General features: G+C 41.9%; 1 protein-coding gene across 1 annotated transcript in view; it reads left to right on the top strand.

The window, feature by feature from the left end:
• The window catches only part of ASCC3 (activating signal cointegrator 1 complex subunit 3), a 742201-nt gene that overhangs the window by 682372 nt on the left and 34130 nt on the right, over positions 1-25699 (top strand). The window contains exon 37 of the mRNA XM_040428803.1: positions 2151-2375. Within this exon, the coding sequence (XP_040284737.1) occupies positions 2151-2375 (225 nt within the window). The remainder of the gene's footprint in view (positions 1-2150; positions 2376-25699) is intronic.

The raw sequence follows: 25699 nt of genomic DNA, 5'->3' as shown, positions 1-25699 counted from the left end.
TGGAAGACATGGATACATATGATGTAAAGCTAATACTGCATTCCACCATAAAGACAATATAACAACACTCACTAGGGTTGAGCGAACCCAAACTGCAAAGTTTGAATTCGTACTTGCGAGTCCGGGCACCCGAACCCAGACTTTTTCACTGAAGTTCAGTGTTCAGGTGATTTTATTATTTTCCGTTAAAACATGGTTAGATCAGAAAATAAAAGCGTTCTTAAAGGGAACCTGTCACCAAAAAATCGCCTATTAAGCTCTTAAGAGTACCTTATAGCACTACATAGTTGTGTCCTATAGCACTTTTTCGTCCTTTTCCTGCATTTATCGTCACTGAGAAATCTATGTTTTAATCAGCCGCTGCCCCGTGTTTCAAGTCAGGCTTGAAGTCAAGGGGGCAGCGGCCTAGGCGTCTCCAATCCTGCTTTTCCGGCCTCTCGCCGCCTTGATTGACACGCCGCATCTCAGTGCCGGGACCGCGCTCTCAGCCCGCATGCGCAGTAATGGGCTGCTGTAGCGCGATCCCGGCTCCGGCTCGTACACTCAGCCGGCTTCAGTCTCACTACTGCGTATGCGCCCGCCAGCCTTACATACTCGCGCCCGGCATCTTCTCTTCCTGCGCATACAGAGCGCGAGTATGTAAGGCTGGCGGGAGCATGCGCATTAGTGAGACTGAAGCCGGCTGAGTGTACGAGCCGGGATCGCGCTACAGCAGCCCTTTACTGCGCATGCGGGCTCAGAGCACGGTCCCGGCACTGAGATGCGGCGTGTCAATTAAGGCGGCGAGAGGCCGGAAAAGCAGGATTGGAGACGCCTAGGCCGCTGCCCCCTTGACTTCAAGCCTGACTTGAAACACGGGGCAGCGGCTGATTAAAACCGATTTCTCAGTGACGATAAATGCAGGAAAAGGACGAAAAAGTGCTATAGGACACAACTATGTAGCACTATAAGGTACTCTTAACAGCTTAATGGGCGATTTTTTTGGTGACAGGTTCCCTTTAAGACAGAATGCAAAAGAATATGGCAATTTATGGGTTAAAAAAAACTCATTTACTTGATTGCTCTGCAGCAGTCTCTTCTATCTTCATTCAGAAGGACTTGCGATTGAGTTTTTATTTTTTGTTTTTTGTTTTTTTTTAACTCCTAAATTAGCCATATTCTTTTGCATTCTGTCTTTAGAATGCTATTATTTTCCGAAATAACCATGTTATAACGGAAAATAATAAAGTGAAGTTCGGATCCCTATTGACTTCAGTGGGGTTTGGGTTCGGGGTTAAGTTCGGGTTCTGAACCCAAACTTTGACCTAAAGTTCAGCCGAACCCTAACTTCCACGAGTTCGCTCATCTCTAACAGTCACACGAAGTGGTAGTGTGATGCTGTGGGGCTACTTTGCTTCTGTAGGATCTGGATGACTTGTCATAACTGATGGAACCTCTAAAGGAGAATGTCCACCCTTCAGTTTGTGACCTAAATCTCATGCGCAGTTAGGTTATGCAGCAGGGCAATGGTCTGAACCACACAAACAAGTACACTTCTGAAAGAAACATAATGAAGGTTTTGGAGTGGCCAAGTCAAAACCCTGACTTGAATCCCATTGAGCTGCTGTGCTGTGCTAATTCTTAAGAGCCCTGAAGAAGAGTGCACCAAACTTCCTCCAGAGGGACGTAAACATTTGATTGCAGTTGTTTCTGTCGTGGATGGTATAACCAGTTATTAGGTGTAGAGGACAATTACTTTTTCACATGGGGTATACAGGTTTTGAATAAATCTTTATCTTCTATAAATTGAAGGATCATTTAAAGAATAATTTTGTGTTTGTATGGGGGGGGGGGGGTTTGTTATTTTGTGTTAAAAGTAATCTGACACATTCAAGTGTTACCAATATGCAAAAATAGAAGAAACTTGGAAGGGGGGGATACTCTTTCACAGCACTATATATAAACCTAACCTATCTTATCTGATATTTTTAGTTTTATCGCAGACTGATGTGCATGTTCCGTGGTGCCCTCAAAAATCTATTTTTTCTTATTAAATATGCTACTTCTGTTGCTGCTGTACACTCTAGTAATCCCCCATTGCCTTAAAGTGGGTGTACCTTGTGTAAAGTGTTTATCTGATGAAAAATTACAAACTCTTTTTGTCTTTGAAGGATGCTGAAGAATACACTGATCTCCCGGTCAGGCACAATGAAGACCAAATGAACAGTGAGCTGGCAAAACACCTTCCTATTGAACTGAACCCCCATTCCATGGACAGTGCACACACCAAAACACATCTGCTGTTGCAAGCCCATTTCAGTAGGGCCACATTACCTTGTCCTGATTATGGCACTGACACCAAAACAGTTCTGGATCAAGCCATAAGAGTGTGTCAGGTAAGCTTTCAATTCTCATTAGTTCTTCTGATCAATTTACATCTTTAGTAAACTCATTCCTTCCTATATAGGTGCGTGGTTCTAAATAAATGTCTTCCGACTTCAGTTGGACCTGATATGTGCCCAGATTATCAGGCATTATGGATTATCATACGTATAAGAAACTCACATGTGATGGTAGAAACCTTAAGAAAGAAAGCATGTTTTTGTGTCCATGTCCTTCTGGATTGTTGTTCATTGGGATAAATGTTGTTTTATATGGTGCAGATTGGGTTAAAAAAAAATAGAAAGAAGGATTACTCACCTAGAAGTGCCTAGGGATGCCTTCTTTCACATCTCTGGAATATGCACAGATTTCAGCTGGTATACCAGACTATAATAGGCATTTTTGGAAACAAATATTCACAAAACTAGGACTTGCTGTGGATTTCAAATACTGATGGGAATGAAACACCCATAGAAATAGTACTATTCATTAACATTACCAGCGGATTCCAGTACAGAAAATATGCACCATATATCAGTTGCAAATGCGCCCATGTATCAAAAGGAAAACTGGTAAAAACCGTATTCTGACCGCTTTTTCCGGCACTTGCTTGAAAGGATTCAGACACAAGTCATCGGGCAGATAAGGAGTTAACTTTTATTTGCAGGGTAGTCAACCCGTTTCGAGGGCTGGATTGCCCTCTTCTTCAGGACTGTATACACTTATGATACCTTGATGTCTCCTGTCCTTTTTCACTGCTCTTTTACAGACAAGGAGCAGCAGTGAAAAAGGACAGGAGACATCAAGGTATCATAAGGTAGCATTCAAAAATTCTTTATTTTCATGACTATGAAAATTGTAGATTCACACTGAAGGCATCAAAACTATGAATTGACACATGTGGAATAATATACATAACAAACAAGTGTGAAACAACTGAAAATATGTCATATTCTAGGTTCTTCAAAGTAGCCACCTTTTGCTTTGATTGCTGCTTTGCACACTCTTGGCATTCTCTTGATGAGCTTCAAGAGGTAGTCCCCTGAAATGGTTTTCACTTCACAGGTGTGCCCTGTCAGGTTTAATAAGTGGGATTTCTTCCCTTATAAATGGGGTTGGGACCATCAGTTGCGTTGAGGAGAAGTCAGGTGGATACACAGCTGATAGTCCTACTGAATAGACTGTTAGAATTTGTATTATGGCAAGAAAAAAGCAGCTAAGTAAAGAAAAACGAATGGCCATCATTACTTTAAGAAATGAAGGTCAGTCAGTCAGCCGAAAAATTGGGAAAACTTTGAAAGTAAGGGCTATTTGACCATGAAGGAGAGGGATGGGGTGCTGCGCCAGATGACCTGGCCTCCACAGTCACCGGACCTGAACCCAATCGAGATGGTTTGGGGTGAGCTGGACCGCAGAGTGAAGGCAAAAGGACCAACAAGTGCTTAGCATCTCTGGAAACTCCTTCAAGACTGTTGGAAGACCATTTCAGGGGACTACCTCTTGAAGCTCATCAAGAGAATGCCAAGAGTGTGCAAAGCAGTAATCAAAGCAAAAGGTGGCTACTTTGAAGAACCTAGAATATGACATATTTTCTGTTGTTTCACACTTGTTTGTTATGTATATAATTCCACATGTGTTAATTCATAGTTTTGATGCCTTCATAGTCATGAAAATAAAGAAAACTCTTTGAATGAGAAGGTGTGTCCAAACTTTTGGTCTGTACTGTATATTTTTTTATTATTATTTTTTTCTGTGCTAAAACAAGCCTAGGATTATCGGACTGTCAATGATGATTAAATGTATGAGCACAAACATCTGCCTTTCTTTCTGGCACCTGTGCATAGTAAAGTTTCATTAATCCAGCAGTCAATGACTCTCCTGCTAGTCCAGCATGGGGAAAATGCTGGATTAATTGGTTTGCTAGAAAGAGTCCCAGGCTACAATAATGGAAATTTACCTGAAGCAAGCTGGTTTAGCACTAGATAGTGGAGGTTTTGTATGTATGTGCAAGGCAGACCTAGCATAAAGACATAAAGTCAGATCAATTAAGTCTCTGTGACTATACCAAGTCCTCACTATAAGTAGCTCACCGTCCTCATGCAACCTTCCCTTCTATTCTTCCATTCAGTGGTGCTGATAATCAGACTGGTTTGTGATCAGGTTTTATTATCCGAACCTCCAGTATTTAATAAAACACTGCATCCACTGCATTCATTTTTGGGATTCACCTGTTCGCTGCATCTTCCAGGTTCAGCGTTTCTAAAACATTCCACATAAACAGCCATATGAGTTACATTCAGTTCAGACTTTTTTTTTTTATAAAATGAGGTGAAAACAAGGAATAAAGAATAAAAATGTACTTGATGTTAGTTGACCAATGAAAATGTTTCTTTCTCGCTGCACATTAACAGAATAAACAACTATTTATATTGAATACATTTCCTTTTAACCTTAAAAAAATGAAGCCGTCTACTATTCACTTCCCTTTGTCCAGCACTGGAGGTTCGAGAGGTAAAACCTGATTGCAAAGAAGTACAATTCTCTTCACCATTGGATGGAAGAATACATGGAAATATTGAACATGCATTGATTATAACGTGATGACATTATTTGGATGAGGGTGTTGAGTTACTTCTGCTGGAGTCCTTGTGCAATCTCTTTAATTCAGCGTGTAGCCTCTTAGGCTACTGAACGAAGAAAAATTTTGTGTGGCTTCACTGGATTCCAGACAGCGGCTGTTAATACTTATTATTTGTGCAATGCTTACATAAAGACTAACATTTGGCAGATTTTACATTAGAAAAAATGTTTAATTTTCCAGGCAAAATAATAGCAATTTAAAATGGGTTTACATAGGAATATTGTTGGGCAACATATTAGCCTACTGAAAAACTGGTGTACTGACTTTTCTCTGTGTAGGTTTTTTTATTTTTTATATTTTTTATATTTAATTTGTGCACTTCCTAGATAATTGTAAATTGACATAGTTGCCATGACGACCATATCATTGTGCATAACTAATGTAAGAAAGCATGGTAAGCCAAACAAAATACCAATAGTTGTGTTACTCAATTACATTGTACTATTCTGGACGTTTTTTTTTTTCTTCCTATAAATGACTTTATGCAGCATGACAGAAACATTAAATGATAGAGTATATATGTATATAGATTCTAAAGACTAAGATAGAGAAATAAATAAAAATCTTTAACCCTACAGGTTAAATACCTTAAGGCTGGGTTCAGACCTGAGCGTTCTGAAAGGAGCGCTCTGTATGCGCGATTGTACGGGCGTTTACAAGCGCGCATACAGAGACAAGTGAACACACATTGTCGCGCGTTCCCGAAAGTCTATGTACGGGAACGCGCGACAAACGCCCAAAAAAACGCTCATGTACTTGTTTGAGCGTCGGGCGTTTTACAGCGCGATCGTACGCGCTGTAAAACGCCCAGGTGAGAACCATTCCCATAGGGAAGTATTGGTTTCTCCATGTTGAGCGTTTTACAGCGCGTTTGAACGCGCTGTAAAACGCTCAAGTGTGAACCCAGCCTAAGGGTATCTTAGCAGGTGTTGGATTTGATGCAGAAAGCTCTGGATGTCTGTTCATCAGAATGCTTCAGAATTTTTTTTTATTTAGATATATGAAAGGGATTTTTAGATGCAGAAATATTTACAGCTGCAGCCCGGATAAAAAAGAAATCTGGTGGCATTAGAGGCAGAGCTTGCAAAGAGCTAATTTCCATAACCTCTTCCCAGAATCCCAGAGGAGTGCTGCCTGGCCTATAAAATAGCTCACTCTATAAGGAGATATAGTATCCCCCAAATTTTACACCAGAAAACTGGCATATAAGATGATAACTGTGGCGGGGACACCAGTCCCGTCATCGTCACTCCACTTTTCAGGGAATTAGCAATGCCAGCGGAATAATGGCATTTGCACTAAAATCTTTGCACTAGTTCTTTTGAAAAAAGTCACAAACGCTGTGTATTTTAATTCCAAATTTTGCCCATAGATTATAACTGTGTTACTTCATTGACATTGAGGCTTTAGAAGATAGGTTTACTAACTTGCTAATGGGCGAAACAACTCCTGCAGGGAGAAGCAGGGTACTGGACCAAGACCTGCAGGTGCTGTAACAGGCCCTTCACTACATGTCTAATACAACTTGAGTAAGAAGCAGTGAAGAGCTGGTTAATAAGGATTGTTGTGTACTTTGCTGAGGGTATGAGAATGGGATCTAGCTAGTAAAGAGCCATGATAATAATCTAGTCATAGACATAGCATAGAAAGCTTGTAGGGCACTATTACTGTTGTCTACTAACAATCATGGTTTTAATGAGGTTTTTCAGGACTTGGATATTGATGACCTATCCTCAGGATCAGTTGTCTATATCAGATCAGTGAGGGTCCAACAGCCAGCACTGATTAATTGTTTCGGGAAGCAACTATGCCATGGGCGGGAGGCACCGTCACTGTGTCATTACCTACACCAGTGCACTGAATCTCGGCTCCTATTTAAATTAAAAAATGGCTTCCAATTTTTGGTTAATGTGGGATTATATGTTTGAACTAAGGGATACAATTCAAATAAGTAAGAAAAAGAATGTGTGTAGTGTGTAGACTGGTAAAGAATTGTGGACTGGGGAGGCGAGTTATGGTTATGGCCTGCACTACTCTGTTTCCTTAACTCCAACAGCAGTGAATGGAAGCTACACAATAGGAGCTACAAAAACAGCTATGCTGTTTCCGTTACTACTCCATGTGCTATGCTGTTTCCGTTACTACTCCATGTGCTATGCTGTTTCCGTTACTACTCCATGTGCTATGCTGTTTCTGCCCATTCACTTGCATAAGAGCTACCAAAGCAGCCTAGCCCCCTGAGCAATTTTATAATCCCAATTTCCTTTGGCCACAACATTCTTGGGAGGACAAAGTTAAGAGAGGGCCCACGTTGAGATTTGACTACCTCTTTTAGGAGTTATTAACATTCAGATAGTTGTCTCTGGCTTAACCTTACTATGCTAAATTATTAGTACTATTGAACAAATCAACAAAATTGCATCACACAGCTAATGCACCTTAATTTATAGTTAAATCTTACCAGGTATTAAAAAAACATTTGTACATTTACACTTATTAATAAGAAAGTTCATTGTAGGAATAATTTTAGAATTGCACCACCTGCTTTTTCTATTCAACAGCCTTTTAGTATCCACCTCAGCAATTACAGTAAAGCTGTCTCACTATCTTATCATTGCTCAGCATTTTTTCTTACACACAAAGAAGACACCAGTCCATGGAGCTCTCCACATACCTGAAGAAGCAGGACTGAGCATGTGCATCCACCTTGGAACACTTACTGAGGTGGACACAGCAAAGGCTGTTCAATAGAAACAGCAGGTATTCAAAAATTATTCCTATATCTGCAGATATAATTTTTTTTAAAAATAAGTGTAAATAAAGAAAATAAAAACACTGATAATTATAATTACGGGCTGCATTTTACTATAACCAATATTTTTCATGGAATAGCCCCTTTAAGGAGCCCAGCTGTGTAGAAACTTAGGAAAAATGCTGCATGGAAAAATAATATACAGTGGTATCCCTCAGAAAAATTGAGCAGTCTTTCTAGTTCCATATAATTGAGGCGGCTCCCTATGAGTTAAGCTTTATGCAGACGTCTGTGGAATAAGGTCCGTGAGATACCAGACTGGCATTGCAGGAGCGCACGGCGTCATTGGTTGCTATGACGCCGTGCACTCATGCAATGCCAGTCCGGTATCTCACGCACCGTGTTCCACGGACGTCTGCATGAGGCTTTAGTGTCCCACTTTCAATAGGTGTCACTAGCAAAACTGTCCTTTCTCGATGGGATATACACCTCTTTACATTCAGCTAATGCAGGGTTGCCAACCTGGACATCTTATTCAGAAATCACAGACAGCCAACATTTTTTACGGACAAACTGGAAAATCCTAATGAATGATATAAATTATAAGTAATACATGTCTATAGCTCACTGTACTGATAACTCATTGCCAGCATTTACTGTGAGCTGTAAAATGATTATAATTACCAACAAAATAATGTAGTCGCGTAACACCTGCCTCAAAAGAAAATCATGGACACATGGCTATTTAATAATTTGCATTGTTTGAAAATTTTAATAAATGAGCCTTTAACTATATTTCCTACAAAAAGCTAAAAATTGCTATATATTAGTAGATAATTAGGTAACAGCCAAATATTTTTAAATGGCCTCTGTAACGGAGTAGAAAACATATATATTACTTTGTGAATTTTTGCATTGCAAATTCCACTGTACAGGGAGTGCAGAATTATTAGGCAAGTTGTATTTTTGAGGATTCATTTTATTATTGAACAACAACCATGTTCTCAATGAACCCAAAAAACTCATTAATATCAAAGCTGAATATTTTTGGAAGTAGTTTTTAGTTTGTTTTTAGTTTTAGCTATTTTAGGGGGATATCTGTGTGTGCAGGTGACTATTACTGTGCATAATTATTAGGCAACTTAACAAAAAACAAATATATACCCATTTCAATTATTTATTTTTACCAGTGAAACCAATATAACATCTCAACATTCACAAATATACATTTCTGACATTCAAAAACAAAACAAAAACAAATCAGTGACCAATATAGCCACCTTTCTTTGCAAGGACACTCAAAAGCCTGCCATCCATGGATTCTGTCAGTGTTTTGATCTGTTCACCATCAACATTGCGTGCAGCAGCAACCACAGCCTCCCAGACACTGTTCAGAGAGGTGTACTGTTTTCCCTCCTTGTAAATCTCACATTTGATGATGGACCACAGGTTCTCAATGGGGTTCAGATCAGGTGAACAAGGAGGCCATGTCATTAGATTTTCTTCTTTTATACCCTTTCTTGCCAGCCACGCTGTGGAGTACTTGGACGCGTGTGATGGAGCATTGTCCTGCATGAAAATCATGTTTTTCTTGAAGGATGCAGACTTCTTCCTGTACCACTGCTTGAAGAAGGTGTCTTCCAGAAACTGGCAGTAGGACTGGGAGTTGAGCTTGACTCCATCCTCAACCCGAAAAGGCCCCACAAGCTCATCTTTGATGATACTAGCCCAAACCAGTACTCCACCTCCACCTTGCTGGCGTCTGAGTCGGACTGGAGCTCTCTGCCCTTTACCAATCCAGCCACGGGCCCATCCATCTGGCCCATCAAGACTCACTCTCATTTCATCAGTCCATAAAACCTTAGAAAAATCAGTCTTGAGATATTTCTTGGCCCAGTCTTGACGTTTCAGCTTGTGTGTCTTGTTCAGTGGTGGTCGTCTTTCAGCCTTTCTTACCTTGGCCATGTCTCTGAGTATTGCACACCTTGTGCTTTTGGGCACTCCAGTGATGTTGCAGCTCTGAAATATGGCCAAACTGGTGGCAAGTGGCATCTTGGCAGCTGCACGCTTGACTTTTCTCAGTTCATGGGCAGTTATTTTGCGCCTTGGTTTTTCCACACGCTTCTTGCGACCCTGTTGACTATTTTGAATGAAACGCTTGATTGTTCGATGATCACACTTCAGAAGTTTTGCAATTTTAAGAGTGCTGCATCCCTCTGCAAGATATCTCACTATTTTTGACTTTTCTGAGCCTGTCAAGTCCTTCTTTTGACCCATTTTGCCAAAGGAAAGGAAGTTGCCTAATTATGCGCACCTAATATAGGGTGTTGATGTCATTAGACCACACCCCTTCTCATTACAGAGATGCACATCACCTAATATGCTTAATTGGTAGTAGGCTTTCGAGCCTATACAGCTTGGAGTAAGACAACATGCATAAAGAGGATGATGTCAAAATACTCATTTGCCTAATAATTCTGCACGCAGTGTATATATCCATTATAAAGTTTTGGGTTGGTAATGCTCTTTAAGTCTGATTTAAAAAAAAGTATTTATAAAATACATGGTCATAAACTAATCATTCTGCTCATTCAGTGCACGTTCTGAGAGCAGGGATGGATAGATAGATAGATAGATAGATAGATAGATAGATAGATAGATAGATAGATAGATAGCTATGAGCTATCTAGAGAGATACTGTAGATATGAAGTAGATGGGTATGAGATAGAGAAATAGAACATAAATGGAAACAGATATGAGATAGATATAGACATATATAATAGATATTAGGTAGGAGATAAAAATAGATTAGATAGATATTAAATTAGATATTAATTAGATAAATATTAGATTAGATAGATATGAGATAAATAGAAAGACAGATATGAGATAGATATAGATAGACATAGGTATTAGATATATATCAGATAGGCGATAAGATTGAGATTAGATTAGATAGATATTAAATTAGATACATATAAGGTTAGACAGACTGAAACTTTCTGTTTTTATTGATTATGGTTTGAAAGTTCATGTAGTCCCACTGAGAGGGCCCCACAGGTTTTGGAATGATTGTTGACAGGAGAACGGGCAACCCTCCACATTGATGTACCGCAGCCTATCCATTAAAAAAATGTCCATCTCATGTCAAAACCACACGTGGAGAGGCACAAGCTTTGGAAATAGTTGTTAAACGTGTATAATTTATCTAAGCGTTTCATTTAATACCTGCTTGAAGCAATTTGCTTATTAGTTACGGTTGGTGAGCAGAGGTTACATTTTTGTAAAGTTAAGGCTATAGTAAATCTCTGCTCTCACCCCCCCCACTGACCGATGGGTGAACTCAGAACAACAGAGGGAAATGAGCAGCTTGCAGTTTGCTATAATGTGGTACTTTATTGGAAAGCAAGGATCATTATTTTGTGTCACTGCAAGTTACCACTACAGCGCTGCCGATGTCGGCGGAGGAATAATCTGATCTGCCTCTGTGTAAATTGCTCGTAAATTGTTTATTGTTAAAAGCCTTTTGATTAAACTATCGGCTACATCCAAGTAGAAGGAGATGTGAAAGCAGCAAGTCGTTGCCACCCACCTTTTTGTTGTATGGGAGTGGATAACATGATTAGTGCTTAACCCATTTGGTGTGATCATTTCACTTAAGCATTAGCTGGGAAATGTTAATCACAACTTTAATTCATCCTGCATTAGCATTTTGATTAACTCGGCACTAGCTGGTATACTTGAAGCTCTTCGAGCCCCACATAGTGCCTGGAAATGACTTTTTCATTAATTAGGTTTGTTAGATGGCAGCTGATCTTAGGAACAACTGTTGCACAGGAAATGATTATAGAAACACATATTGTGTTATATAGTGGGAAATGTAGATTTTCACTTCTAGAGAACATTATCAACAGATGGTAAAAATTGGTTACACTTAAGGATGAGCAAATTGATTCCAAACGAATTGGATTTGTTATAAACTTAACAAAAATTTCTCATACAAATCCGAAGGGCTTGCGATTTGCTTCCCACTCATATTTAAAAACCGTGCTCAGCGCCATTTTACTGTTAATATTGGTGGGGAAAACCATAAGTGAGGAAGAAGACAGAGTATCACATGACAGTGGGAGGAAGTAGGGGAAGGCTTGCCTTGATTGGCTCAGAGGCTGACGGACAGCCTCAATCGAGCAATCGGGGCGGCAGTAGGCAGGGATATCCATATGCAGAACCAGGACCAACTATCTGGGCCAGTAGCACCTGCTTTGGGCAGGCACCCACCGAGAGGAGGTAGCAGCAAGCTTAGGGAGACAGCCATGCACAGCGAGGCATGTGGTCAGGTGACCCGATCGTCCCAATCTGGACTCTCCAACCGAACCCTTATGCTTGAGGTTGGCAGAAGAGCAGTTGTGAAGTCCACCAGCTGGAACTGTAGTCCATAGGCTGAAGTCCTGTAGAATAGCTGCTGATGACAGGGGCAGCTGCCCTTTTATTTCCCTCAGCTGTCATTTCAGTGCATTGGCCCCATAGGATTGGTGGAAGATAATTGTGGCTGTTCCATCATTGGTTGTCAGTTCAATCCGACTGCTTAATGTCATTCTGATGACACAGCTTTCCCACTTCAGCTAAACATGCTGAACGGTTCCTAATACACAACAGGGGGGCTAATGCAATCTACAGGTGATATAATTAGCAGGTCCTCTCCCATACATCTGCTGGCTTGGTTGTCAGACCAAAAGGCACTACATAGTTGATTCAAGTTGCTGTGGAAGTCATACAGCTACAGGAAAGACACATTCAACAATAGCTCATGTCCCTTACTGCCTCTCCAAAATGATAGATAAAGAAACAGTACACCTGGCATAAATTAAGAACAATCCACCCCACAAGTGGTCAGGTGTTATCAGTGAGCATGATGTCGTCACTATCGCTTTTGTTAAAATAAATAAGGCATGGATCCGTTAGGATTTTCACACTTCTCCGTCTGAGGCAGATGAATAGATTAGCCCTTGATGATGCTGCCATCATGCCATTGCCACTGTCCGCCTGCTTACCATCATGTTCTGTACCATTTGGATGGTACTGCCACCGCCGCCGTTGAGTTCCTGCCTGCTTACCATCATGTTTTGTACCCTATGGCTGCTGCCACATTGCTGCTGTCTCCCAAATATAAGACGGAAAAAATATAGGCAGCACTCACCAATGGTTCTTTGCTTCTTTTATTAAGTATAAGCAGGTTTTATGCGGCTTGGTAGCAGATTGGCAGATTCACATGCAAGCGGCTGCTGTCTGCCCACTTACCATCATATCCTGTACTGTATTGCTGCTGCCACCATCATGCCACTGTCTGTCTGCCTACTAACATGTTTAATACCATATGGCTGCTGCTGCTACACAGTCACCACTACTATCACTAGACAGCTGCACACACATCTACTGCTATTATTGCAGCCACAAGCCACTATTACCCTACCCCTTCCACATCCACACTGTGCTCCCAATTAAAAGGGAGTTTTTTTCCAGGCTCAGTCAGAACAAGCCACTCTTTCTTTTAAAAGTTGACACTTGTGCGTATATAAATATGGGCAGACATTCTCCCCACATTAAAGCATGATTTTTGGATGCTTGTGCAGATCAAGCTTCTGTAGTGTGTGTGTGTCTGTGTGTGTGTGTGTGTGTGTGTGTATAAACAGGGGCAATAAGACAATTTGGACACTTGGTCCCAAAAAGCAACTGTTTCTTTCTCAATAAGTATGTGTTTAAACAACATCTGCCCATTATAAGGGACAATTTTTTAAAGCTTTCTAATATGTAAAAGTATAACACATGTTTTTAAATGCTATTTGTTAACCATACGTTTACCCATAGGTATGTATATCAGTGTTACTTTGACATTATTTAGTATTGCTGTCATTGCGTTCAAGAGCTTAAAAGGGGCAGTGGAGGAGAAGAGAGAAAAAAATAACAAAAAGATAACATCCTTTAATTAAAAAGAGTCCTAGGATATTAGAGGGTATTATATACAATTTTCTACTTACATTGTGCTACAATAAATCTATTCTGCTTATATTTACTCTTGTGGCATAGCTTGAAGCTCCTAGGCCCCAAGGTAATGCCCTCTGTGCATATGTCTGGCACTCCGGTTTTCTTGTTCTTTGCAACCTGGTACAGAAACACCAGAGTGAGACTGATGCCAGAACTAAGACCTGGTTTCTTATGAAACCAGTGTTGGAATCCTATATATCAGTTGTGGCAGAGTATACACGAACACTGCATTAAACATGACCCTGTCAAGTTGAATGAAGGATCGGTGCACAAAGCGCACAAAAATATCATCAGTTATGGTCGGCTCAGGAAAAAACAACTGGTTGGACACAATTGACCTAGCGTGATAGGGTCCCTCACCTACCAAGTACCATTTATAATACTGCTGTTGACTTGTAATAAAAGTGGATTTGGGTCCTCTTAGGTACAAAGCCACATGTACCTATGTCTGGCTCATCACTACTATACGGCTTTGATCCTAATATCCCTATTGCTTTAGGTCATCTTATAATATTTTTATGATGAGATTAGTTAAACTGTAGACTGTCTAATCTATTTAGCAAGAGCAATGTGTACCATGCAATTCATGAGGGGCTCCTGAACAAACTGAACTGTGGGATGCCCAGTAGAGATGGCCTTGCGGTTCGCCCGGCGGTTGTTTCGCGGCGAACTTTGTTCGTTCTTCGAACATATGGCGATGTTCGCATGCGCCATATTCTTTTGCATTGCGCCGAACTTTGACCCATGACACATCCATCAGGTGGGACAGGACAGCCAATTGAGACGTTTCATCACATGGACACACCCCCACCCTATAAAAGAACCCGATCTGGCAGCCATTTTACATTCTGTGTTTTGCCAGTGTAGAGAGAGGTTTCTTTGTGGAGCAGGGACAAACTGTTAGGGCCACAAAAGTCCTTTTAAGGACTAGTATAGGTGTGCTTTCAATAGGTCTGATATACTGAGGGGTGTGATATACTTATACTTATAATATACTTTCTAAAATAGAAAAAATATTATAGTGCAGCAGTTGTGTGCAGTTCTGCTGCTATACCGCAGGTATATAGAGGGACAAGCGCTATTGGAACAACTATTTGCAACGGGTGTAATATACCTGTTGCCCCCCAAAAAAAAATGATTGAGGGGTTTGATATACAAGTGTGGTATCATTGTAAACGTACTGACCTGAAGAATGAAAATAACAGGTCCATTTTACCACATAGTGTACAGTGTAAAAAAGAAAGTACCTTTATCAGAATTGCATTTTTTCCCAATTCTACCACATTTGGATTTTTTTTTCCCGCTTCTTTATACATGGTATGCAACCATTAATGGTGCCATTAGAAAGTACAACTTGTCCCGCAAAAAATAAGCCCTCATAAGGCTATATGAATGGAAAAATAAAAAAGTTAGGACTATGGGAATGCGGGGAGTGAAAAACGAAAACGCAAAAATGGAAAATCCCAGGGTCCTTAAAGGGAACCTGTCACCGGGATTTTGGGTATAGAGCTGAGGACATGGGTTACTAGATCGCCGCTAGCACATCCGCAATACCCAGTCCCCATAGCTCTGTGTGTTTTTACTGTGTATAAAAACCGATTTGATACATATGCAAATTAACCTGAGATGAGTCAGAGCTTGAAAATATGACTCTTCTATGGTCACACAAGTAAGATATGACTCTTTTATGTTAATTTGGATATGTATCAATTTATTTATTTTTTTACACAAAAGTACACAGAGCTATGGGGACTGGGTATTGCGGATGTGCTAGTGGCCATCTAGCAACCCATGTCCTCAGCTCTATACCCAAAATCCCGGTGACAGGTTCCCTTTAAGGGGTTAAAATCTAGAGGCTTCAGGCAAATTTTGAGTTCGTATTTGGAATCGGCGGGCTCATTTTACTATAAATCACATGTTTTTTTCTCAGTAGCAAAATCATTCTTGTGCAATTGATTAAGGGGTTCTATATACCTGTTTCCACAATATACTGATTGAGGAGTGCGATATACCTGCTTCCACAAATACTAGGGACTTTGGCACAGGGTCATTTTGAAAATCACAGGCAGAGGAAGAGGCAGGCCGTTCCGCAGGGGTGGTAGGGGTCGGGCAGGTGCACCAGGACAGAGCCTAAATGGGAGGTTGGAGAAGATGCGTGCGATTACGTGGTGAAGGTGATGATGATGACGTGTCGATGGATGTCACGTGGGTGCCCACAAGAGAGGAAGTAGAGGGGAGTTCAGAGGGAGAGATGGAGCAGCAGATAGGGAGGATCAAGAGGAGAAGCATGCAGAACTTACAGTGCACCCGAGGCAAAAATCAGACTACAAATGTATCGAGCGAGCCATCCACCATGCACGGTCACATCTTGCGCTCCCAGGACGCCGGCACATGGCTCCGCAGTGTGGGCTTTTTTTAACGTGTCAGCTGCTGACAATGGGGTTGTCATCTGCAGCCTGTAATGTTAACGCATAAGTCGCGGTAAGCCCAACACTCGCCTAAGGACGACTGCCTTAAGAAGGCACCTGGCCTCCCATCACCAAGCCCAGTGGGAGCAATGCCGTCAGAACCCACAAAGCTACACTCCCTGCGCTCCACATCCTGCCTCTTTTCCTCTCTTCTCCCATTTGTCCTCCACCTTCCACTGTGCCGTGGGGGACTTTAAACTTTTCGGGGATCCCTGGTGTTGTCCGTGGCTGGTGGGAGGAGACCGAGGACAATATTGTACTCGGCAATGAGCAGGAGCCAGGGCGCTCCACCGCTTCCAATTTAGTGCAAATGGGGACCTACACGCTTCAGTGTTTGAAGAGGGACCCCCGTATAAAAAGCATAAAGGGCAAGGACCAGTACTGGGTGGTAACGTACTTAGACCACCGATACAAACACAAAATGGCGGACATGTTACCAGCATTAGTGTTGAATTTTATCGCGAATATAGGTACTTCGAAAATTCGCGAATATTTCGAATATAGTTTATTCGAAATATTATATATTCGGAATTTCGAATATTCAATTTTTATTTTTATTTTTTCTTATCAGTACACATGATCCCTCACTGCTTCTAGCTTGTGGGCCAATAAGAAGGCTGCAATATACTTGACTTTAGGAGTAGTAGTGTTTGCGAATTTTGCTCTATATTTGTTTTTTTGAATATTCGCTATATTGCTATATATTCTTGTTTTAGAATATTATGAATATTCGAAAAAACAAAGTTATAGCAATATAGAGAATATTCTAAAAAAATCGAATATAGCTAATATAGTGCTATAATCTTCTTTGTCTAATAGTTGTAAGTTGAAAAATTCTCAATAAAAAATTTGAATCCGAAAATTCGAATTCCAAAAATTTGCATATTACACAATCATTACCTTTCCGATTTTTTCGAGAAAAAAAAAATTGCGAATATTCTACAAAATATTCGCGAAATATTGCGAATTCGAATATGACCCCTGCTGCTCATCACTAACCAGCATCACAGAGAGCTGTCAGAATGCAGCATTTCCAGACCTTGCTGCGAGAGATGCTGCATTCTGCTGTTGCGGGCGCTGGCAGAGGAATTTCCACTCACAGCGAAACAGGTGCGGGTACCAATCCTATCGCGCCTGCAAGAAGAGGGCGGTTTGAAGGTGTGTTGGTCACTTCGGATGTGAGATCATTTTTGCAGCCAACCCATCGACAGCCGTTCTCAGAATCCAGCCTCAGGGAACGCCTAGTCTGACAGGTGTCCAACTACATCGGGTAAACAGCCGATGTGAACGCTCTGAGAAGCGAGGACCCCCTGGACTACTGTGTGCGCAGACTTGACCTGTGGCCAGAGCTGGCACAATTTGCCATGGAACTCTTGGCTTGCCCGTCGTCGAGTGTCCTGTCCGAAAGGATGTTCAGTGCAGCAGGGGTTTTCGTGACCGATAAGCGCACTCGCCTAGCTCACAACAGTGTGGACTACCTCGCATTTCTAAAAATGAATGAGGCATGGATCTCAGAGGAATTCAACACCTGTGACGACCACGTGTAATTGAATTTCCTCATGCCAGCCCACACATATCCGCCACCACCCAGAACAAAGAATGGTCCTTGTCTTATGTATATACAGTTGCAAGAAAAAGTATGTGAACCCTTTGGAATGATATGGATTTCTGCACAAATTGGTCATAAAATGTGATCTGATCTTCATCTAAGTCACAACAATAGACAATCACAGTCTGCTTAACCACCTCAGCCCCCATGGCTTAAACACCCTGAAAGACCAGGCCACTTTTTACACTTCTGACCTACACTACTTTCACCGTTTATTGCTCGGTCATGCAACTTACCACCCAAATGAATTTTACCTCCTTTTCTTCTCACTAATAGAGCTTTCATTTGGTGGTATTTCATTGCTGCTGACATTTTTACTTTTTTTGTTATTAATCGAAATTTAACGATTTTTTTGCAAAAAAATGACATTTTTCACTTTCAGTTGTAAAATTTTGCAAAAAAAACGAGATCCATATATAAATTTTGCTCTAAATTTATTGTTCTACGTGTCTTTGATAAAAAAAAAATGTTTGGGTAAAAAAAAAAAATGGTTTGGATAAAAGTTATAGCGTTTACAAACTATGGTACAAAAATGTGAATTTCCGCTTTTTGAAGCAGCTCTGACTTTCTGAGCACCTGTCATGTTTCCTGAGGTTCTACAATGGCCAGACAGTACAAACACCCCACAAATGACCCCATTTCGGAAAGTAGACACCCTAAGGTATTCGCTGATGGGCATGGTGAGTTCATAGAACTTTTTATTTTTTGTCACAAGTTAGCGGAAAATGATGATTTTTCTTTTTTTTTTCTTTTCTTACAAAGTCTCATATTCCACTAACTTGTGACAAAAAATAAAAACTTCCATGAACTCACTATGCCCATCAGCGAATACCTTGGGGTGTCTTCTTTCCAAAATGGGGTCACTTGTGGGGCAGTTATACTGCCCTGGCATTCTAGGGGCCCAAATGTGTGGTAAGGAGTTTGAAATCAAATTCTGTAAAAAAGGACCAGTGAAATCCGAAAGGTTCTCTTTGAAATATGGGCTCCTTTGCCCACCTAGGCTGCAAAAAAGTGTCACACATCTGGTATCTCCGTATTCAGGAGAAGTTGGGGAATGTGTTTTGGGGTGTCATTTTACATATACCCATGCTGGGTGAGATAAATATCTTGGTCAAATGCCAACTTTGTATAAAAAAAAATGGGAAAAGTTGTCTTTTGCCAAGATATTTCTCTCACCCAGCATGGGTATATGTAAAATGACACATTCCCCAACTTCTCCTGAATATGGAGATACCAGATGTGTGACACTTTTTTGCTGCCTAGGTGGGCAAAGGGGCCCATATTCCAAAGAGCACCTTTCGGATTTCACTGGTCATTTTTTACAGAATTTGATTTCAAACTCCTTACCACACATTTGGGCCCCTAGAATGCCAGGGCAGTATAACTACCCCACAAGTGACCCCATTTTGGAAAGAAGACACCCCAAGGTATTCGCTGATGGGCATAGTGAGTTCATGGAAGTTTTTATTTTTTGTCACAAGTTAGTGGAATATGAGACTTTGTAAGGGAAAAAATAAAAATAAAAAAATCATCATTTTCCGCTAACTTGTGACACAAAATATAAAATTCTAGGAACTCGCCATGCCCCTCACGGAATACCTTGGGGTGTCTTCTTTCCAAAATGGGGTCACTTGTGGGGTAGTTATACTGCCCTGGCATTTTCCAGGGGCCCTAATGTGTGGTAAGTAGGTAAATGACCTGTGAAATCCTAAAGGTGCTCTTTGGAATGTGGGCCCCTTTGCCCACCTAGGCTGCAAAAAAGTGTCACACATGTGGTATCGCCGTATTCAGGAGAAGTTGGGCAATGTGTTTTGGGGTGTCTTTTTACATATACCCATGCTGGGTGAAAGAAATATCTCGGCAAAAGACAACTTTTCCCATTTTTTTATACAAAGTTGGCAATTGACCAAGATATTTATCTCACCCAGCATGGGTATATGTAAAATGACACCCCAAAACACATTGCCCAACTTCTCCTGAGTACGGCGATACCAGATGTGTGACACTTTTTTGCAGCCTAGATGCGCAAAGGGGCCCACATTCATTTTATGAGGGCATTTTTAGATATTTGGATCCCAGACTTCTTCTCACGCTTTAGGACCCCTAGAATGCCAGGGCAGTATAAATACCCCACATGTGACCCCATTTTGGAAAGAAGACACCCCAAGGTATTCAATGAGGGGCATGGCGAGTTCATAGAATTTTTTTTTTTTTGGCACAAGTTAGCAGAAATTGATATATTTTTTTTTTTCTCACAAAGTCTCCCTTTCTGCTAACTTGGGACAAAAATTTCAATCTTTCATGGACTCAATATGCCCCTCACGGAATACCTGGGGGTGTCTTCTTTCCGAAATGGGGTCACATGTGGGGTATTTATACTGCCCTGGCATTCTAGGGGCCCTAAAGCGTGAGAAGAAGTCTGGAATATAAATGTCTAAAAAATTTTACGCATTTGGATTCCGTGAGGGGTATGGTGAGTTCATGTGAGATTTTATTTTTTGACACAAGTTAGTGGAATATGAGACTTTGTAAGAAAAAAATATATAATTTCCGCTAACTTGGGCCAAAAAAATGTCTGAATGGAGCCTTACAGGGGGGTGATCAATGACAGGGGGGTGATCAATGACAGGGGGGTGATCAGAGAGTCTATATGGGGTGATCACCCCCCTGTCATTGATCACCCCCCTGTAAGGCTCCATTCAGATGTCCGTATGTGTTTTGCGGATCCGATCCATCTATCCGTGGATCCGTAAAAATCATACGGACATCTGAATGCAGCCTGACAGGGGGGTGATCAATGACAGGGGGGGTGATCAATGACAGGGGGGTGATCAGGGAGTCTATATGGGGTGATCACCCCCCCTGGAAGGCTCCAGGGAGACGCCTGTATGTGTTTTGCGGATCCGATCCATCTATCAGTGGATCCGTAAAAATCATGCGGACATCTGAATGGAGCTTTACAGGGGTGTGATCAATGACAGGGGGGTAATCAATGACAGGGGGGTGATCAGGGAGTCTATATGGGGTGATCACCAGAGTCATTGATCACGCCTCTGTAAGGCTCCATTCAGACGTCCGTATGCGTTTTGCGGATCCGATCCATCTATCAGTGGATCCGTAAAAATCATGCGGACGTCTGAATGGGGCTTTACAGGGGTGTGATCAATGACAGGGGGGTGATCAGGGAGTCTATATGGGGTGATCACCACAGTCATTGATCACGCCCCTGTAAGGCTCCATTCAGACGTCCGTATGCGTTTTGCGGATCCGATCCATCTATCAGTGGATCCGTAAAAATCATGCGGACATCTGAATGGAGCTTTACAGGGGTGTGATCAATGACAGGGGGTAATCAATGACAGGGGGGTGGTGAGGGAGTCTATATGGGGTGATCACCACAGTCATTGATCACGCCCCTGTAAGGCTCCATTCAGACGTCCGTATGCGTTTTGTGCATCCGATCCATCTATCAGTGGATCCGTAAAAATCATGCGGACGTCTGAATGGAGCTTTACAGGGGTGTGATCAATGACAGGGGGGTAATCAATGACAGGGGGGTGATGAGGGAGTCTATATGGGGTGATCACCACAGTCATTGATCACGCCCCTGTAAGGCTCCATTCAGACGTCCGTATGCGTTTTGCGGATCCGATCCATCTATCAGTGGATCCGTAAAAATCATACGGACATCTGAATGCAGCCTTACAGAGGGGTGATCAATGACAGGGGGTGATCAATGACAGGGGGGTGATCAGGGAGTCTATATGGGGTGATCACCACAGTCATTGATCACGCCCCTGTAAGGCTCCATTCAGACGTCCGTATGCGTTTTGCGGATCCGATCCATCTATCAGTGGATCCGTAAAAATCATGTGGACATCTGAATGGAGCTTTACAGGGGTGTGATCAATGACAGGGGGGTGATCAGGGAGTCTATATGGGGTGATCACCACAGTCATTGATCACTCCCCTGTAAGGCTCCATTCAGACGTCCGTATGTGTTTTGCGGATCCGATCCATCTATCAGTGGATCCGTAAAATTCATACGGACCTCTGAATGGAGCCATGCAGGGGGTTATCAATGACAGGGGGGTGATCAATGACAGGGGGGGTGATCAGGGAGTCTATATAGGGTGATCAGGGGTGATCAAGGGTGAATAAGGGGTTAATAAGTGACAGGGGGGGGGTAGTAGTGTAGTGGTGCTTGGTGCAACATATTACTGAGCTGCCTGTGTCCTCTGGTGGTCGATCCAAACAAATGGGACCACCAGAGGACCAGGTAGCAGGTATATTAGACGCTGTTATCATAACAGCGTCTAATATACCTGTTAGGGGTTAAAAAAAATCACATCTCCAGCCTGCCAGCGAACGATCGCCGCTGGCAGGCTGGAGATCCACTCGCTTACCTTCCGATCCTGTGAACGCGCGCGCCTGTGTGCGCGCGTTCACAGGAAATCTCGCGCCTCGCGAGAGGACGCGCCGGCGCGTCCACTCGGAATGAATCAACCACCTCCAGGACGCGTCTGTGCGTACAGCGGTCCGGAGGTGGTTAAACTAATAACACACAAATAATTAAATGTTACCATGTTTTTTATTGAACACACCATGTTAACATTTACAGTGCAGGTGGAAAAAGTATGTGAACCCCTAGACTAATGACATCTCCAAGAGCTAATTGTAATGAGGTGTCAGCCAACTGGAGTCCAATCAATGAGATGAGATTAGAGGTGTTGGTTACAGCTGCCCTGCCCTATAAAAAACACACACCAGTTCTGGGTTTGCTTTTCACAAGAAGCATTGCCTGATGTGAATGATGCCTCGCACAAAAGAGCTCTCGGAAGACCTACGATTAAGAATTGTTGACTTGCATAAAGCTGGAAAGGGTTATAAAAGTATCTCCAAAAGCCTTGCTGTTCATCAGTCCACGGTAAGACAAATTGTCTATAAATAGAGAAAGTTCAGCACTGCTGCTACTCTCCCTAGGAGTGGCCGTCCTGTAAAGATGACTGCTAGAGCACAGCGCAGACTGCTCAATGAGGTGAAGAAGAATCCTAGAGTGTCAGCTAAAGACTTACAAAAGTCTCTGTCATATGCTAACATCCCTGTTAGCGAATCTACGATACGTAAAACACTAAACAAGAATGGATTTCATGGGCGGATACCACAGAGGAAGCCACTGCTGTCCAAAAAAACATTGCTTCACGTTTACAGTTTGCACAAGAGCACCTGGATGTTCCACAGCAGTACTGGCAAAATATTCTGTGGACAGATTAAACCAAAGTTGAGTTGTTTGGAAGAAACACACAACACTATGTGTGGAGAAAAAGAGGCACAGCACAAAAACATCAAAACCTCATCCCAACTGTGAAGTATGGTGGTTGGGGTATTATGGTTTGGGGCTGCTTTGCTGCGTCAGGGCCTGGACGGATTGCTTTCATCGAAGGAAAAATGAATTCCCAAGTTTATCAAGACATTTTGCAGGAGTACTTAAGGCCATCTGTCCACCAGCTGAAGCTCAACAGAAGATGGGTGTTGCAACAGGACAATGACCCAAAGCATAGAAGTAAATCACCAACAGAATGGCTTAAACAGAAAAAAATACGCTTTCTGGAGTGGCCCAGTCAGAGTCCTGACCTCAACCCGATTGAGATGCTGTGGCATGACCTCAAGAAAGCGATTCACACCAGACATCCCAAGAATATTGTTGAACTGAAACAGTTCTGTAAAGAGGAATGGTCAAGAATTACTCCTGACCGTTGTGCATGTCTGATCTGCAACTACAGGAAACGTTTGGTTGAAGTTATTGCTGCCAAAGGAGGTTCAACCAGTTATTAAATCCAAGGGTTCACATACTTTTTCCACCTACACTGTGAATGTTTACATGGTGTGTTGAATAAAAACATGGTAACATTTAATTCTTTGTGTGTTATTCGTTTAAGCAGACTGTGATTGTCTATTGTTGTGACTTAGATGAAGATCAGATCACATTTTATGACCATTTTTTGCAGAAATCCATATCATTCCAAAGGGTTCACATACTTTTTCTTGCAACTGTAATATACCTCCAGCCACATAATCACTTGTTCTTTTCTGTCAGGTGAATGCCTAATTTTTGGGGCCTGTACTCCACTGGCCTACAGTAAAATCGTTATTCAGTGACCGCCTAATATATCTCCAGCCATATAATCACTTGTTCTTTTCTGTCAGGTGAATGCCTAATTTTTGGGGCCTGTACTCCCGTGGCCTAAAAAAAAAGGCTCCAGCAGGGCACATTTTTGAGAGTTTCCCTTTAAGATGCATAAAAATGGCCCCATGAATTTTTGCCATTGATCCTCCACTGGCATGTCACTGTCCATGTTGTGGGACTATTTGTGCTCTTCGAGTAAGTATTTGGTGGCTGAAAATATGACCTGAAGGTTTTTCAGGTTCGCCTGCCATTAAAGTGAATGGGACCCACTGCGAACGTGTGGTTCGCGAACATTTGATCGTCCCGGGCAATGTTCGTCCATCACTAATGCCTACATGACTTCCTTTGCACTATACAGAATGTAAATTGGAGGATAGCACAGTAGATCAGTGGTTGGAACAGTTGCCTAGCAGCACTGAGGTCGTGGGTTTAAATACAACAGTAGCATGGAGTTTAGATGCTTAGGCTTGGACAGGGGTACAGGTGAATCCCCCAGTGGGCCTCTGAGCAAGGTGGTCCCATAGTCTACCACCCCCTGCACAAGATGAATATGACACAGTAGACTGCACTACATTTACAGCATACAGCATCTCAACCAGCCTATTTTATAAAAACAGCTGGGTATATTATTTGACTAAGTACCCAGTTTATTATTATTATTATTATTGTTATAGATGCTTCAGGTGGCTGAGATTGCTTCTAGGTAGAGGCAGGACAGCGAGTAAATTCGTTTCCTAAAGACACCCTTTTTTAAAGTCACTGCAGGAACCTCCATAATCAATCATCATGTAGTCTCTTGCTGCTGTCAAGCGCTGTGTGAACAGGTGATATTTGCATATAGCTGTACAGTGGGCCCCCAGAATGAGTTTTACTGGTAGACCCCAGTCTAACACTAGTCCTCCCTGTGCTTGCTTGTGTTTCTGCTGGTTACTTTGTTGCATTACTAGATTATTATGAGAGGAATGGGATGCAAACGAGCTCTTAACAAGCTCTGCCTCTAATGCCACCAGATGTAAGGCAGCTATCCTGTAAGTCAATGTTCAGCTCTTTAACTAAGCCTTGAGACATGACTTGGATATTAAATAAGCAAGCGCCTCATCTGCAGACAGCTGTTTCGGTGTGATTGCCCCTCATCAGTGCAGAGCAGAGAGTACTGGCTTGACAAGGGTGAGAGGCCTGTCAGGGTTAGGAGGGTACCATCTCTCCTTTGCAGAGATGAGGGACAGTCACCCCGAAACAGCTGTCTGCAGATGAGGTGCTGGCTTATCTAATATCCAAACCATGTCTCGAGGCTTAGTTAAAGAGCTGAACATTGACTTACAGGATAGCTGCCTTACATCTGGTGGCATTAGAGGCAGAGCTTGTTAAGAGCTCATTTGCATCCATTTCTTCCCAGAATTCCAGAGGAGTATGTATGACCTATAAGTCTCCTCACAGTGATTAAGGCGTTCTCTCCCTAAGGAGAGATAGTACCCCCCTAGATTATCATAATATATATATTTTTTAATTTGCAAAAAATTGTGGGGTTTTTAGAAAGTGATTGTCTTAATGGTCATTTTGAAAACCACACAATAAAGCTCATTTTTTGGAGAGAAATTTTGCACTACCACCACTTTGCATAGAAAAATGTTCAAATAT

The sequence above is a fragment of the Bufo bufo genome, chromosome 4 (genome assembly GCF_905171765.1).
Source record: "Bufo bufo chromosome 4, aBufBuf1.1, whole genome shotgun sequence".
In the NCBI taxonomy this organism is placed as follows: Eukaryota; Metazoa; Chordata; class Amphibia; order Anura; family Bufonidae; genus Bufo; species Bufo bufo.
Note: the sequence above shows the minus strand (reverse complement) of the source record. Positions and strands in the feature narration are given on the sequence as shown.